Source organism: Leucoraja erinacea, chromosome 9 (assembly GCF_028641065.1).
Source record: "Leucoraja erinacea ecotype New England chromosome 9, Leri_hhj_1, whole genome shotgun sequence".
In the NCBI taxonomy this organism is placed as follows: Eukaryota; Metazoa; Chordata; class Chondrichthyes; order Rajiformes; family Rajidae; genus Leucoraja; species Leucoraja erinaceus.
Window position 1 is genome coordinate 16077655 of NC_073385.1, and position 13072 is coordinate 16090726.

Here is a 13072-nt window from a genome sequence, read left to right on the forward strand (position 1 = left end):
AACTTTGCACAAAGTTGGTCCGTATATTATGCAAAGAGACATTGGAAAAGTAGTAAATAAAGATTCATAAGCATGATGCCAGGACAGGGAGATTGCAAATTAGGGAAAATTGAATGTTTTTCTGGGACACTTGGCCAGAAAAATCAGGACTGACGGAAAGATTATGACAAGCGATGTTTCAGTCTGTGGGGAAACCTCGAAACAGCGCCTATGGATGTGAGATAATCTTTCGATCTTTCTGATAGCCTCGGTACAGGAAGGGTGTGATTAAGCCAGAGACAGTGCAGGAAAGATACACATGGACTTTGCCGGGACTTAGACACAAAATGGTGGAGTAACTCAGCGGGTCAGGCAGCATCTATGGAAAAAGAGGAATAGGTGACGTTTCGGGTCGGCAACCTTCCTCAGACTTTTCTGTTGCCGGGGCTTGAGAGGTTGAGTTATGAGCAGCGATTGCAGAGGCTGGGGTTGTTTTCTCTAGTGTGAGAGAGGTTGAGTGTGGAGAGGTGGGAGTAAATGTTATGGAGGTCAGTTTCATTGTCGTTCTGCTGAATTTCACTGCTTGTATCACTCGTTATCACCTTCTCCACAGCCAACAATGGACTATTGTGGGCTCTAACTTTCCTTGATCACTGTTGTTGTCTTTGATTTGTTCTTTTCATTCATTTGTTCTATGGGGCTCTCTCGTTTCTCTCTCCCCTGACTCTCAGTCTGAAGAGAACGGTGATGCAGCGGTAGAGTTGCTGCGCCAGCGACCCGGGTTCGATCCTGACCACGGGCGCTGTCTGCACGGAGTATGTGCGTTATCCCTGCGACCGGGTGCTTACGTTTCCTCCCACCCTCCAAAGACGTGCAGGTTTGTAGGTTAATTGGATCGATATGTGTAAATTGTCCCGTGTGTGTGTAGGATGGTGTTAATGTGCGTGGATCGCTGGTGGGTGCTGAAGGCGGCCCGGGCGGCATGCAGGGCAGTGCTGATCCCCACCATCATCACCACGATGATCCTGAAAGGCATGCTGGCCGAGGTGGATGCGCTGCGGGGCCACACGTACGGAGCCCGCAGCCGGTCCCAAAGCGGCTCCAGCTCCAGGCGTGTGCAGCTCTGAAAGCGGGACGAGTTAGGGTCAGGCATTTTCCTGCCTTAGTCTTCCCCCAGCCTGGCACTGCCCCCGTCCCTCTATGAACCCCCACTTTGCACACTGGCAGTCCGTGGGGTTCAGTAAACGGGGGAACCCATAGGAACTGCCCTCACCCATTAATTAGGTTGGTTCAAGAGGACCTAGGCAGCAGTCTCATTCAAAAAAAACCTCACAATTATATTCATTATATTATTTTTATATAATTTAATTATATATGATTACAGTCATATTCACAAGTCAGATATATATATATATATATACTTTTTCCGTATTGCTGCCTCTTTAAACCATATATTATTATAATATATATTATTATAACTTTTTCCGTATTGCTGCCTCTTTAAACCATATATTATTATAATAATATATATTATAATAATATATGGTTTAAAGAGGCAGCAATACGGAAAAAGTCTCCCCATGGTGTAATATGGGCATTGGACACTAGATGGCGCTTACTTTTTCGATCTCATTTTCTAATTAGTGCAATCTTTGGCAAACTGACGAGTTATGATTTCCTTCTCAATTATATTTTATCTAAATCTGTGCAAAATTTCATGTAGTTCCGAGACATGGGTCACGAAAGTTGTTTTCTAGACCCATTTTTGATGCTCGGCCCACAGCCTAAGAGATGCTGCCTGACCCGCTGAGTTACTCCAGCATTTAGTGTCTCTCTTCAGTGTAAACCAGCATCTGCAGTTCCTTCCTATACATTTGATGGAACTGGTGGAACTTCATGAAGATCTTGGAAAGGCCTGGTGGAAGGATGGGAGGAGCCTCTGGTTAAGACCTAGAAGGACTGAAGATGGGGAGCCACAAGCAAAGATGCTATAGCGGAGTAATGGAAGATATGCCTATATCTCCCGTTTCCCTTTCCCTTGACTGTCCGTCTGAAGGAGACCAGTCGACCCGAAATATCACCAATTCCTTTTCTCCAGAGATGCTGCCTGATCCGCTGATTTGCTCCAGCCTTTTGTGTCTGTCTTCGGTTTATAGACCACTCTATGATCTTGGGTTTAAACCAGCATCTGCAGTTCCTCCCTGTACAAGGTATGTGCTGATTTTGTGTGTATTAGCGTGTGTCCAGTCAGATTTGGCTTCCAGTCAGAGTAACAATCACGCAGGTTTCCACACACACACACACACACTTACTTCAGGCAGTGCTGATCGTGATGGGGGAAATTGATGAGGGTTTACTGCATTTAAAAATAAAATAAATAAATACATTTAAAAATGTTTCCCCGCAACGCTGATTACACTGCGGGGGGCATAACTGAAGTCGGGTTGGGTTTACTGAAATGGCGGAAGTTACGCTCCGTTGCGTACTACTCATAAGTCCATTGGATTTTGCAGGAGAGGTCTAGGTAGGACTAGGTCTAGGTAAAGAGTAGTGAACGGGTCCTTTTCACAATGGCAGGCAGTGACTAGTGGGGTACCACAAGGCTCAGTGCTGGGACCCCAGCGATTTACAATATATATTAATGATTTGGACGAGGGGATTGAATGCAACAACTCCAAGTTTGCGGATGACACGAAGCCGGGGGGCAGTGTTAGCTGTGAGGAGGATGCTAGGAGGCTGCAAGGTGACTTGGATAGGTTGGGTGAGTGGGCAAATGCATGGCAGATGCAGTATAATGTGGATAAATGTGAGGTTATCCACTTTGGTGGCAAAAACAGGAAAGTAGATTATTATCTGAATGGTGGCCGATTAGGAAAGGGGGAGATGCAACGAGACCTGGGTGTCATGGTACACCAGTCATTAAAAGTAGGCATGCAGGTGCAGCAGGCAGTGAAGAAGGCGAATGGTATGTTAGCATTCATAGCAAAAGGATTTGAGTATAGGAGCAGGGAGGTTCTACTGCAGTTGTACAGGGTCTTGGTGAGACCACACCTGGAGTATTGCATACAGTTTTGGTCTCCTAATCTGAGGAAAGACATTCTTGCCATAGAGGGAGTACAGAGAAGGTTCACCAGACTGATTCCTGGGATGGCAGGACTTTCATATGAAGAAAGACTGGATAGACTCGGCTTGTACTCGCTAGAATTTAGAAGATTGAGGGGGGGATCTTATAGAAACTTACAAAATTCTTAAGGGGTTTGACAGGATAGATGCAGGAAGATTGTTCCCGATGTTGGGGAAGTCCAGAACAAGGGGTCACAGTTTAAGGATAAGGGGGAAGTCTTTTAGGGCGGAGATGAGAAAAACATTTTTCACACAGAGAGTGGTGAACCTGTGGAATTCTCTGCTACAGAAGGTAGTTGAGGCCAGTTCATTGGCTATATTTAAGAGGGAGTTAGATGTGGCCCTTGTGGCTAAAGGGATCAGGAGGTATGGAGAGAAGGCAGGTACAGGATACTGAGTTGGATGATCAGCCATGATCATATTGAATGGCGGTGCAGGCTCGAAGGGCCGAATGGCCTACTCCTGCACCTATTGTCTATGTTTCTATCTTGCTCTAGTATCTTTGGCCACAAGTGCAGGAACGGAAGAGACTTGCAGATGGATGGGAGAGCATTGTGCAGTGGTTGTGTGTTGACATGGGTGTGAATCTACTGGGCCATATATGCTGTTGCAGTGCCGTTCATACTTTGTATCCTCCAAGACACACATCTATACAACTCAACGCTGAAGAATAGGGTCCCGACCCAAAACGTTGCCTGTCTATAGAGCCCTCATCTATAGAGCCCTCTGACTGGATACTGTGACACCCCTTTAAATCACTGGCCTGAGCTTCACCCCTTCACTCGTGCATTTCCCTGTAAGTTAAGGGCCTGTCCCACTGAGGCGATTTTTTCGGTGACTGCCAGCGACTGTCATAGTCGTAGCAGGTCGCCGAAAACCGGCGACTAGACCCCCCCTATGACAATGTCTATGACGATGTCTACAACAACCTACCACCTAGTCGACGTCAAGCTTCAGCAAGCTACCAACAACCACTGACCCATTAGGACGTCCACCTACAACAACCGACGTCCACCCGCGACAAGCCGTACACGACAAGGTAAGACAATTCAGTCGCCGGTACCTGTCACTGGTTGACGTAGGTGTTCACCAATGGAATTCACCGAAGTCAGCCGGCGACAACCTACCTCATCCTGGTGACAACCTACGACAGCACCCACGTCAGGAGAAGTCAAGCTGCGCTCATTGGCGTCAAACCCACTGTCCCCAAAAAGTTTTGAACTTTTCAAAATCCAGCAGCGACCTTAAAAAAGCTACGATTATTTGGGCGACTGAGGAGACTACTTACGATCATACAGGCGATACCCCAGCGACCATGTGGCGATAGCCTAGCCGCCTGTAGTCGCCTGAAAAATCGCCTAAGTGGGACGGGGGCATTACTGGAACTACAGTGGTATCCTGAAAATGCAAGTGGTTGTAGCCCTTTGTTTTAGACTTTAGAAATACAGCGTGTAACCATGCCCTTCAGCCCACCAAGTCCACACCAACCTGCAATCACCCCGTGCACTAGCGCTTTCCTACACACCAATTTACAATTTTACCAAAGCCAATTAACCTACAATCCTGTACGTCTTTGCAGTGTGGGAGGAAACCGGAGCTGCCGGAGAAAACCCAACACATGTCAAGCAGAGAACGTACAAACACTGTACAGGCTGCACCCGCAATCAGGATCGAACCCGGGTCTCTGGCGCTGTGAGGTTGCAGCTCCACCACTGCGCTACTGTGCCGCCCTTTTGTCTTGTTCATTCTGCATTCACAGCTCCAACTTCTCCTCTGCCTCCTTCTGCTTAAGTATTTTCTCTGCAATTTCAACTTTGTTGGTTTAGGTCCAAATGTCTATTTGATTTTTATGCTGCAAGAAATAATACAAAACTTGAGTGTCATGAGATAACTAAAAAGTGAGGTAAAGTGGAAAATTTAGTGCAGCCTAGATCTCTGGTCAACATCCAAAGCGTCATAATTACGGGTGATCTGTAGAGAAAGAATGCATTTGTCTAATCCATGTCCCGTAGTTAGAACTTGTATTCACATTAACAGCTGTAGGAATATGTATCAAAGAGCGTAATAATGCAATGAGGCGTTGGTTTAGTTTAGTGTAGTTTAGTTTTGTGTAGTTTAGTTTACTTTATTGTAATTTAGTATAGAAACATAGACAATAGGTGCAGGAGTAGGCCATTCGGCCCCTCGAGCCTGCACCGCCATTCATTGTGATCATGGCTGATCATCCACAATCAGTACCCCGTTCCTGCCTTCTCCCCATATCCCTTGATTCCACTAGCCCCTAGAGCTCCATCTAAGCTCTATACATTGTAGTTTAGATTAGAGATACAACATGAAAACACATTTTGACAGGTACATGGATAGGAGAGGCTAAGCGATATATGGGAGAAAGTGGGCAGGTGGGACTAATGTAGATGGCGGCATTTGGGAAGTTGGTCCGAAGGGCCTGTTTCTATGCTGTATGACTATGAAGCCCTTTGGGCCGCGATGTCCGTCGATCACCCGTTCACACTAGTTCTAAGTTATTCCACTTTCGAATCCACTTCCGGCACGCAAGAGTCCCATTAATCTACAAACCTGCCCGTCTTTGGGAATGTGGGGGGGGGGACAGGAACGCCCGGAGCAAACCTGTGCTGTCACAGTGTGGGAACATGTAAACTCCACGCAGCCAACACCCAAAGTCAGTATTGAACAGCTGCTCCACTATGCTGCCCATGTCTTTGTTTAGTTTAGTTTGGTTTATTGTCCCGGGTACCGAGGCACAGTGAATAGCTTTTGTTGCGAGCTAACCAGTCAGCGGGAGGACTAAATGTGACCATGGCATACAGATACATGATAAAGGGAATGACGTTTAGTACAAGATAAGATCCAGTAAAGTCAGATTAAAGATAGTCTCCTACGAGATAGATAGTAGCTCAGGACCGCTCTCTAGTTTGTGATAGGATGGTTCAGTTGCCTGATAGCAGCTGGGAAAAAACTGTCCCTGAATCTGGAGGTGTGAGTTTTCACACTTCTATACCTCTTGAACAGAACTCCACTGACAAAAGAAAATGATTTTACACTCAGCCAAGCCAAATTGACTAAGCTGGCTGTCAAACCTACTAAGAGCTTTGAATATTGCTGAATATCCCTGAAATCTGCAATTAGGCTTTAGATAGACATATACAAAGCTTTGGTGTAAACCATCATCTGCACTTCCTTCCTACACATTAATTTATAGGTGACGTTTTAGATTGAGATCCTTCTTCAGACTCTGAAGAAGGGGCTTGACCCATAACCTCACCCATTCCTCCTTCTCTCCAGTGATGCTGCCTGACCCGCTGAGTTACTCCACATTTTGTGTCTATCTTCAGGGTAAGCCAGCATCTGCAGTTCCTTCCCACACATTCGTTTTTAGCAGGATAATTCCCCTTTGTGTGAATGTGAAGATGTCTATACACTCTGACCCAGGAATGAGTAGGTTAACCTATGATGAGCGTTTGTCGGCACTGTGCCTGTACTCGCTGGAGTTTTGAAGAATGACAGGGGACCTAATTGAAACATTCAGAATAGTGAAAGGCTTAGATAGAGTGGATGTGGTAAGTATGTTTCCACTAGTAGCAGAGTCTAGGACCAGAGGTTATAGCCTCAGGCCGTTCTTTTAGGAAGGAGATGTGGAGGAATTTCTTTAGTCAGAGGGTGGTAAATCTTTGGAATTCATTGCCACAGAAGGCTGTGGAGGCCAAGTCAGTGGATATATTTAAGGCCGAGATAGATAGATTCTTGATTTGGTACAGTTGTCAGAGGTTATGGGGAGAAGGCAGGGGAACAGGGTTAGGAGGAAGTGATAGATCAGCCACGATTGAATGGCAGAGTAGACTTGAAGGGCCGAATGGCCTTTTTCTACTTCTATTATCTCTTATGACCAAGCCTGAAGCACATGGGGGCTTTTTGCCTTAGCTGAGAAGCCAGAGACTGGGACCTCTATCTCCACACACGGGGGGGGGGGGGGGGGGGGGGGGGGGGGGGGGGGGGGGGGGGGGGGGGGGGGGGGATGTGGGGGGGGGGGGGGGGGGGTCTGCAAGCCTTATGAAGGGACGGATGCTGGCTGTTACTCACAAGGCGCTCAGCATTTCGCCTGGCCAGTGCTTTCCGTTGGAATTGCTGCACGGACTTACCGACGGAGCCAGGAATGTTTCAACAATAACATTCTTAGAATAGCACGTCAAAAAAAAAAGCTATTTTCACTGGCGGGGGGGGGGGTGGGGGGCTGCGGGGGGGGGGGGGGGAATTGGTGGCTGGAGGGCATATAGTGTAGAGCATTTACCAACACAACTGCTGGGATGATGAACGATGATATTTTATACAGCAAATTGCTCCGATGTGGAATGCACAACGGGGAAGGCTGATGGAAGCGGCTTCAGTAGAGACTGGGAATTTGATATGGATTTGACATGAGACATTATAGGGCTATGGGGAAGAAGCAGAGAGAGAGAGAGAGAGAGAGGGCTTGTTGTAAGGAAATTGCATGGTTATAGCACTTTGATTTTTAGTTTGTTTCTCTGGCTGCTGTACCTGTAATGGCTCAAGTTAATGAGCCACTGGTGATTTCTCTTCATTTCACATCCCAGGCCTCTTGCCAGTGGAAGTTCTGATTGACTTAGACTTTAGAGATACAGCCCTTTGGCTCACCGAGTCTGCAACGAACAGCGATCACACCGTACAATGGACAATAGGTGCAGGAGTAGGCCATTCAGCCCTTCGAGCCAGCACCGCCATTCAATGTGATCATGGCTGATCATCCCCAATCAGTGCCCTGTTCCTGCCTTGTCCCCATATCCCCTGACTTTCCGCTATTTTTAAGAGCCCTATCTAGCTCTCTCTTGAATGCATCCAGAGAACCTGCCTCCACCGCCCTCTGAGGCAGAGAATTCCACACTATCTAGTATCAGAAGTAGTACACTAGTTCTATCCTACACACCAGGGACAATTTACAATTTTACCAAAGCCATTTAACTTAATTGGATTCATTGAAAGATACGGCATGGAATCAGGCCGACCGAGTCCACGCCAAGCTCCGTTCACCGTCCACGCCAGTTCTACGTTATCCCACATACTCACCCATTCCCTATACGCTAGGGGCAATTTACAGAGGCCGATTAACCTACAAACCCGCACGCCTTTGGGAGGAATCCGGAGCACCCAGAAGAAACCCATGCGGTCATGGGGAGAACGTGCAAACTCCACACACCAGACAGCACCTGAGAGCAGAATCAAACCCAGGTCTCTGGCGCTGTGAGGCAGCAGCTTTACCCGCTGTGCCACCGTTCACCCTAAAACGTGACACCAATCCTCATAGTGGCTCTAAGATGTGGCACCTCTCCTTAAGCAGAATGCAAGCAGAGATGAACAATAAATGCCTTTACTGCCCACTTCATTAGAGTAGGGAGAAAGGAATTATTAGGATTCTTGGGATCTGATGGGCAGAGAAATAACAGATGGAGTTTAATCCGAGCAAGTGTGAGGTGTCGCACTTTGGGAGATCAAACATTCAAGTTCAAGTTCACATTTATTTGTCACATGCACCAATTAAGGGGCAGTGAAATTTGAGTTACCATGCAGCCATACAATCAAAAAGAACACAACCACACAATAGAATTTAACATGAACATCCACCCCAGTGCAATCAAAATTCTTCACTATGATGGAAGGCAATAACATTCAGTCAATCTTCCTCATTTGTTCACCGTGGTCGGGGCCATGAACCCTCCGTAGTCGCCGCTACAGACGGCCCGATGTACAAGCCCTCTCGTCTGGACGATCGAAACTCCGACGTCGGGATGGATCGGAACACACACTCCGTGGCTTTGAATTCCCAAATTGGCCACTTTCTTACCGGAGACCGCGGCTTCACAATGTTGTAGGCCGCAGGCCGGCGGTCGGAGCACTTCGTCTGGCGATCCCCGACAAGGGATCGCCCCGCTCCACGATGGTAAAGTCCGCGCCGTACCTGCCGCTGAAGCTTTGGGCCGGTCTCCGACAAAGGTCGCACCAATCCAGTTGTTCGGCTGCGGGGGGGAGATGCGAAAAAGAGAATAGTTGCATCTCCGTCGAGGTAAGTGACTGAAAACGATTCCCCCCTATTCCACCACCCCCCCCCCCCCACCATCACCCCCACACTAAAACATACATTTAGACATACTAAAAAATAGGACGGTGCCACCCGATAACAAAGATAAGGGGAAAGTATACATTCATGGCATGACTTTTAATAGCATTGATGTACAGAGGGGATCATGGGGCCCAAGACACTCAATTCATCTTGGGGTGGCGCAGCGGTAGAGTCCCAGGTTCGATCCTGACTACGGGTGCTGTCTGCATGGAATTTCTACATTCTCCCTGTGACCAAGTGAATCTTCTGCAGGTGCTGCAATTTCCTCCCACATCCCAAAGACGTTCAGGTTTGTAGATCAATTAGCATCTGTTAATTGTAAATTATCCCTTGTGTGTAGGGCAGTGTTAGTGTACGGGGTAATCGTGGTCAGCGCAGGCTCAGTGGGCCAAAGGGCCTGTTTCCGCACTGTACCTTTAAAGTCTAAAGTCTCTCAACTAATGGCCGACACATTGGCAGGAGGTTGTTGGAGAGATCAAGAATCCTCCCATTCTGGTTCCTTGATCACCCTTCTTCCACTGCTGACTCCATCACCTGCACCTTTGGATGTCCCTCCAACAATCTTCCCCCTCTGCTCTCAATCAATCAATCAATCAACCTTTATTGTCATCTTGCAAAGCATCAGTTGTACAGTACAAAATGAAATGTAGGAATTCCCAGGGCATCAAACATGAAACTTAAAACATTTCACCCATAATAACAGTAAAAACAATCCAGTCGCTGATGAAACAGTATAAATAGTTAAAAGCATGTAAAACAGCAACATTCAAATACAGTAAAAACAATCACTAAAATGGCCAGGGCAGCTGATTTGAGTGGCCAGTGCCAGAGTTATTAAAATGTCAGTGCAAAGCCACAGAATCAGGTGGAGTGACTGTTTAGCAGCCTCACAGCCTGTGGCAGGAAGCTGTTTAGCAGTCTTGTAGTCCGGGCTTTGATGCTACGGTATCTCTTGCCTGATGGCAGGAGATCCAGGTGTGTGTGGAGGGGGTGCAGTTTGTCCTTAGCTATTCTCAGACAGCGGCTCTCAGATAACAGTCTCTGGACTCCCAGTCCACTAGTTGTTTCACTTCCTGGACTCCCCCTCTCTGGCTCCCATCCTTTGAGACACTTATTTCATTTAGAAGGATGAGAGGGTATCTGATAGAAACATATACATTTCTTAAGGGATTGGACAGGCTAGATGCAGGAAAAATGTTCCCGATGTTAGGGGAGTCCAGAACTAGTGGGTCACAGTTTAAGAATAAGGAGTAGGCCATTTAGGACTGCGATGAGGGAAAACTTTTTCACCCAGAGAGTCGTGAATCTGTGGAATTCTCTGCCACAGAAGGCAATGGAGGCCGACTCACTGGATGTTTTCAAGAGGGAGTTAGATATAGCTCTTAGGACTAACGGAATCAAGGGATATGGGGAGAAAGCAGGAACGGGGTACTGATTTAGGATGATTAGCAATGATCATATTGAATGGTGGTGCTGGCTCGAAGGGCCGAATGGCCTACTCCTGCAGCTATTTTCCATGTTTCTATCAGGCTTTTGTTAGCCTGTGTCTGGCATTTTCGTAAGCAACCTCGTGTTAAGCTTCAGACCTGGTGTGGTAATGCTCCTGAACTCTACTGTACCACATGTAAATGGTGCCCAGATGCAGGTTAATGCTGTTGGCTTACTTGGAACATCAACAAGCCATGTGGGACTGAGCCAATTAGCCCAGGAAGACCCTAGGGGCTGTATGGCTCCTTCAGGTCTCGGCTGGGTTTGTGGTCTTGGTGTTGATAGACTCCAGCCAGCTAGCAAGAACCAGAAGTGAGAAAGTAATATGATTAGACAGTAACTTCCAGTCTGATTATTATTGATTCACTTTCAGCCATGCACAATATTACAAGTGAGCTTTATTCTTTATTCTTTTTGTCAGTCGATTCATGGAGACTCAACTGAAGTCGATCCCAACAGAAGGCTTCGCAAAGCTCCCAAACATCACAAGGATGTAAGTATGAATGATTCACAATAGTCCACCTACTTTATCATTGAGGGTTGGGGTGGGAGATTGCAACCTTCACGTGGTCCGCCCTGTTTCGACGAATGCAATCAACCCGGAGTGCACAATCAATCAATCAATCAATCAATCAACCTTTATTGTCATCTTGCAAGCAACAGTTGTTACAGTGCAAAATGAAAAGACGTTTCCCAGTGAATAGCGGAGCATCGCACATGAAATTTAAACACTTCACACATAATAACACTAAAAACAATCCAGTCCCTGATGGAACAGTATAAATAGTTAAAAGCAGGTAAAAGAAACCCAATGTTAAAATTCAATAAACCAATCATAAAAATGTCCGGGGCCGCTGATTTGAGTGGCCAGTGCCAGTATTAAAGTGTCCGTGCCAGCCGCAGAGTCAAGTCAAGTGACTGTGGGTGCAGAGTGACTGTTTAGCAGCCTCACAGCCTGTGGTAGGAAGCTGTTTAGCAGCCTCGTAGTCCGGGCTTTGATGCTACGATATCTCTTGCCTGATGGCAGGAGATCCAGGTGTGCGTGGAGGGGGTGCAGTTTGTCCTTGGCAATTCTCTGCGCTTTCTTCAGACAGCGGCTCTGGAACAGTTCTTGTACCGAGGGTAGGGAGACGCCAATAATCCTCTCTGCTCCCCTCACTACCCTCTGCAGAGCCTTCCTGTCCGAGCAGTTGCAGGTGGAGTACCACGTATTTATGCAGTACTTGAGTACAGACTCCACCGTGCCCCTGTAGAAAGTCCTGAGGATGTTGGTGGGGAGTGAGGCCTGTTTTCAATCAAGTAAGATCAAATAGAGCAAGTTGTCCTACAACTTTAGGCTGTGCACGCCATACGCAAGAAGATGAAGATCATTGAGGGAATCTCTTGTTTAGTGAATGGACCCTATGGCCAAGCATTTGCCCATTGACACAAAGTGCTGGATGACCTCAGCGGGTCAGGCAGCATCTCTGGAGGTAATGGCTAGATGATGCTTCAAGTCATAAGTTCATAAGTCATTGGAGCAGAATTAGCCATTCAGCCCATTGTGTCTACTCCGCCATTAAATCATGGCTGATCTATCTTTCCCTCTCAACCCCATTCTCCTGCCTTCCCCCACGTAATCTTTGACACACTTACTAATCAAGAACCTGTCAATTTGCACTTTAAAAATACTCAATGACTTGCCCTCCACCACCATCTGCAGCAATGAATTCCACAGAATCACCACCCTCAGACTAAAGAAATTCCTCCTCATCTCCTTTCGAAAGGTACGTCCTTTTAATTGAGACTGTGCCCTCTGGTCTTAGACTCTCCCACGAGCGGAAACATCTTCTCCACATCTACTCTATCCAAGCCTTTCACTATTCTGTAAGTTTCAATGAGGTCCCCCTCATCCTTCTAAACTCAAGTGAGTACAGGCCCAGTGCTGTCAAACGCTCATCATACCTTAACCCAATCATACCCTGAGATAATTCTCGTAAACCTCCTCTGGACCCTCTCCAACACATCTCCAGGTTGGGAACCTTCTTCAGACTGATTGTAGTAGGGGGAGAGAAAGCTGGAATAGGGTGTAGGATGGAACTGCAGATGCTGGTTTAAACCGACGATAGACACAAATAGCTGGAGTAACTCAGTGGGACAGGATGTAAAAGAGATGGTGACAAAGCTTGGCAAGTGATAGATGGGTACATGCGAGGGGTGGGGGGGGTGTTAGATTGGCAGATGGGTGGAAAAAGCCTCCCAACCTCTTTTTCCAGCTTTCTCTCCCCCCCCACTACAATCAGTGTGAGGAACGGTCCTGACCTGAATCGTTGCCTATCCATGTCCTCCTCA

At 47.1% G+C, this 13072-nt stretch overlaps 1 protein-coding gene across 1 annotated transcript in view; it reads left to right on the top strand.

The window, feature by feature from the left end:
• tshr (thyroid stimulating hormone receptor) overlaps positions 1–13072 on the top strand; it is a 47695-nt gene that overhangs the window by 15212 nt on the left and 19411 nt on the right. The window contains exon 2 of the mRNA XM_055641204.1: positions 11163–11234. Coding sequence (XP_055497179.1) covers positions 11163–11234 — 72 coding nt within the window. The remainder of the gene's footprint in view (positions 1–11162; positions 11235–13072) is intronic.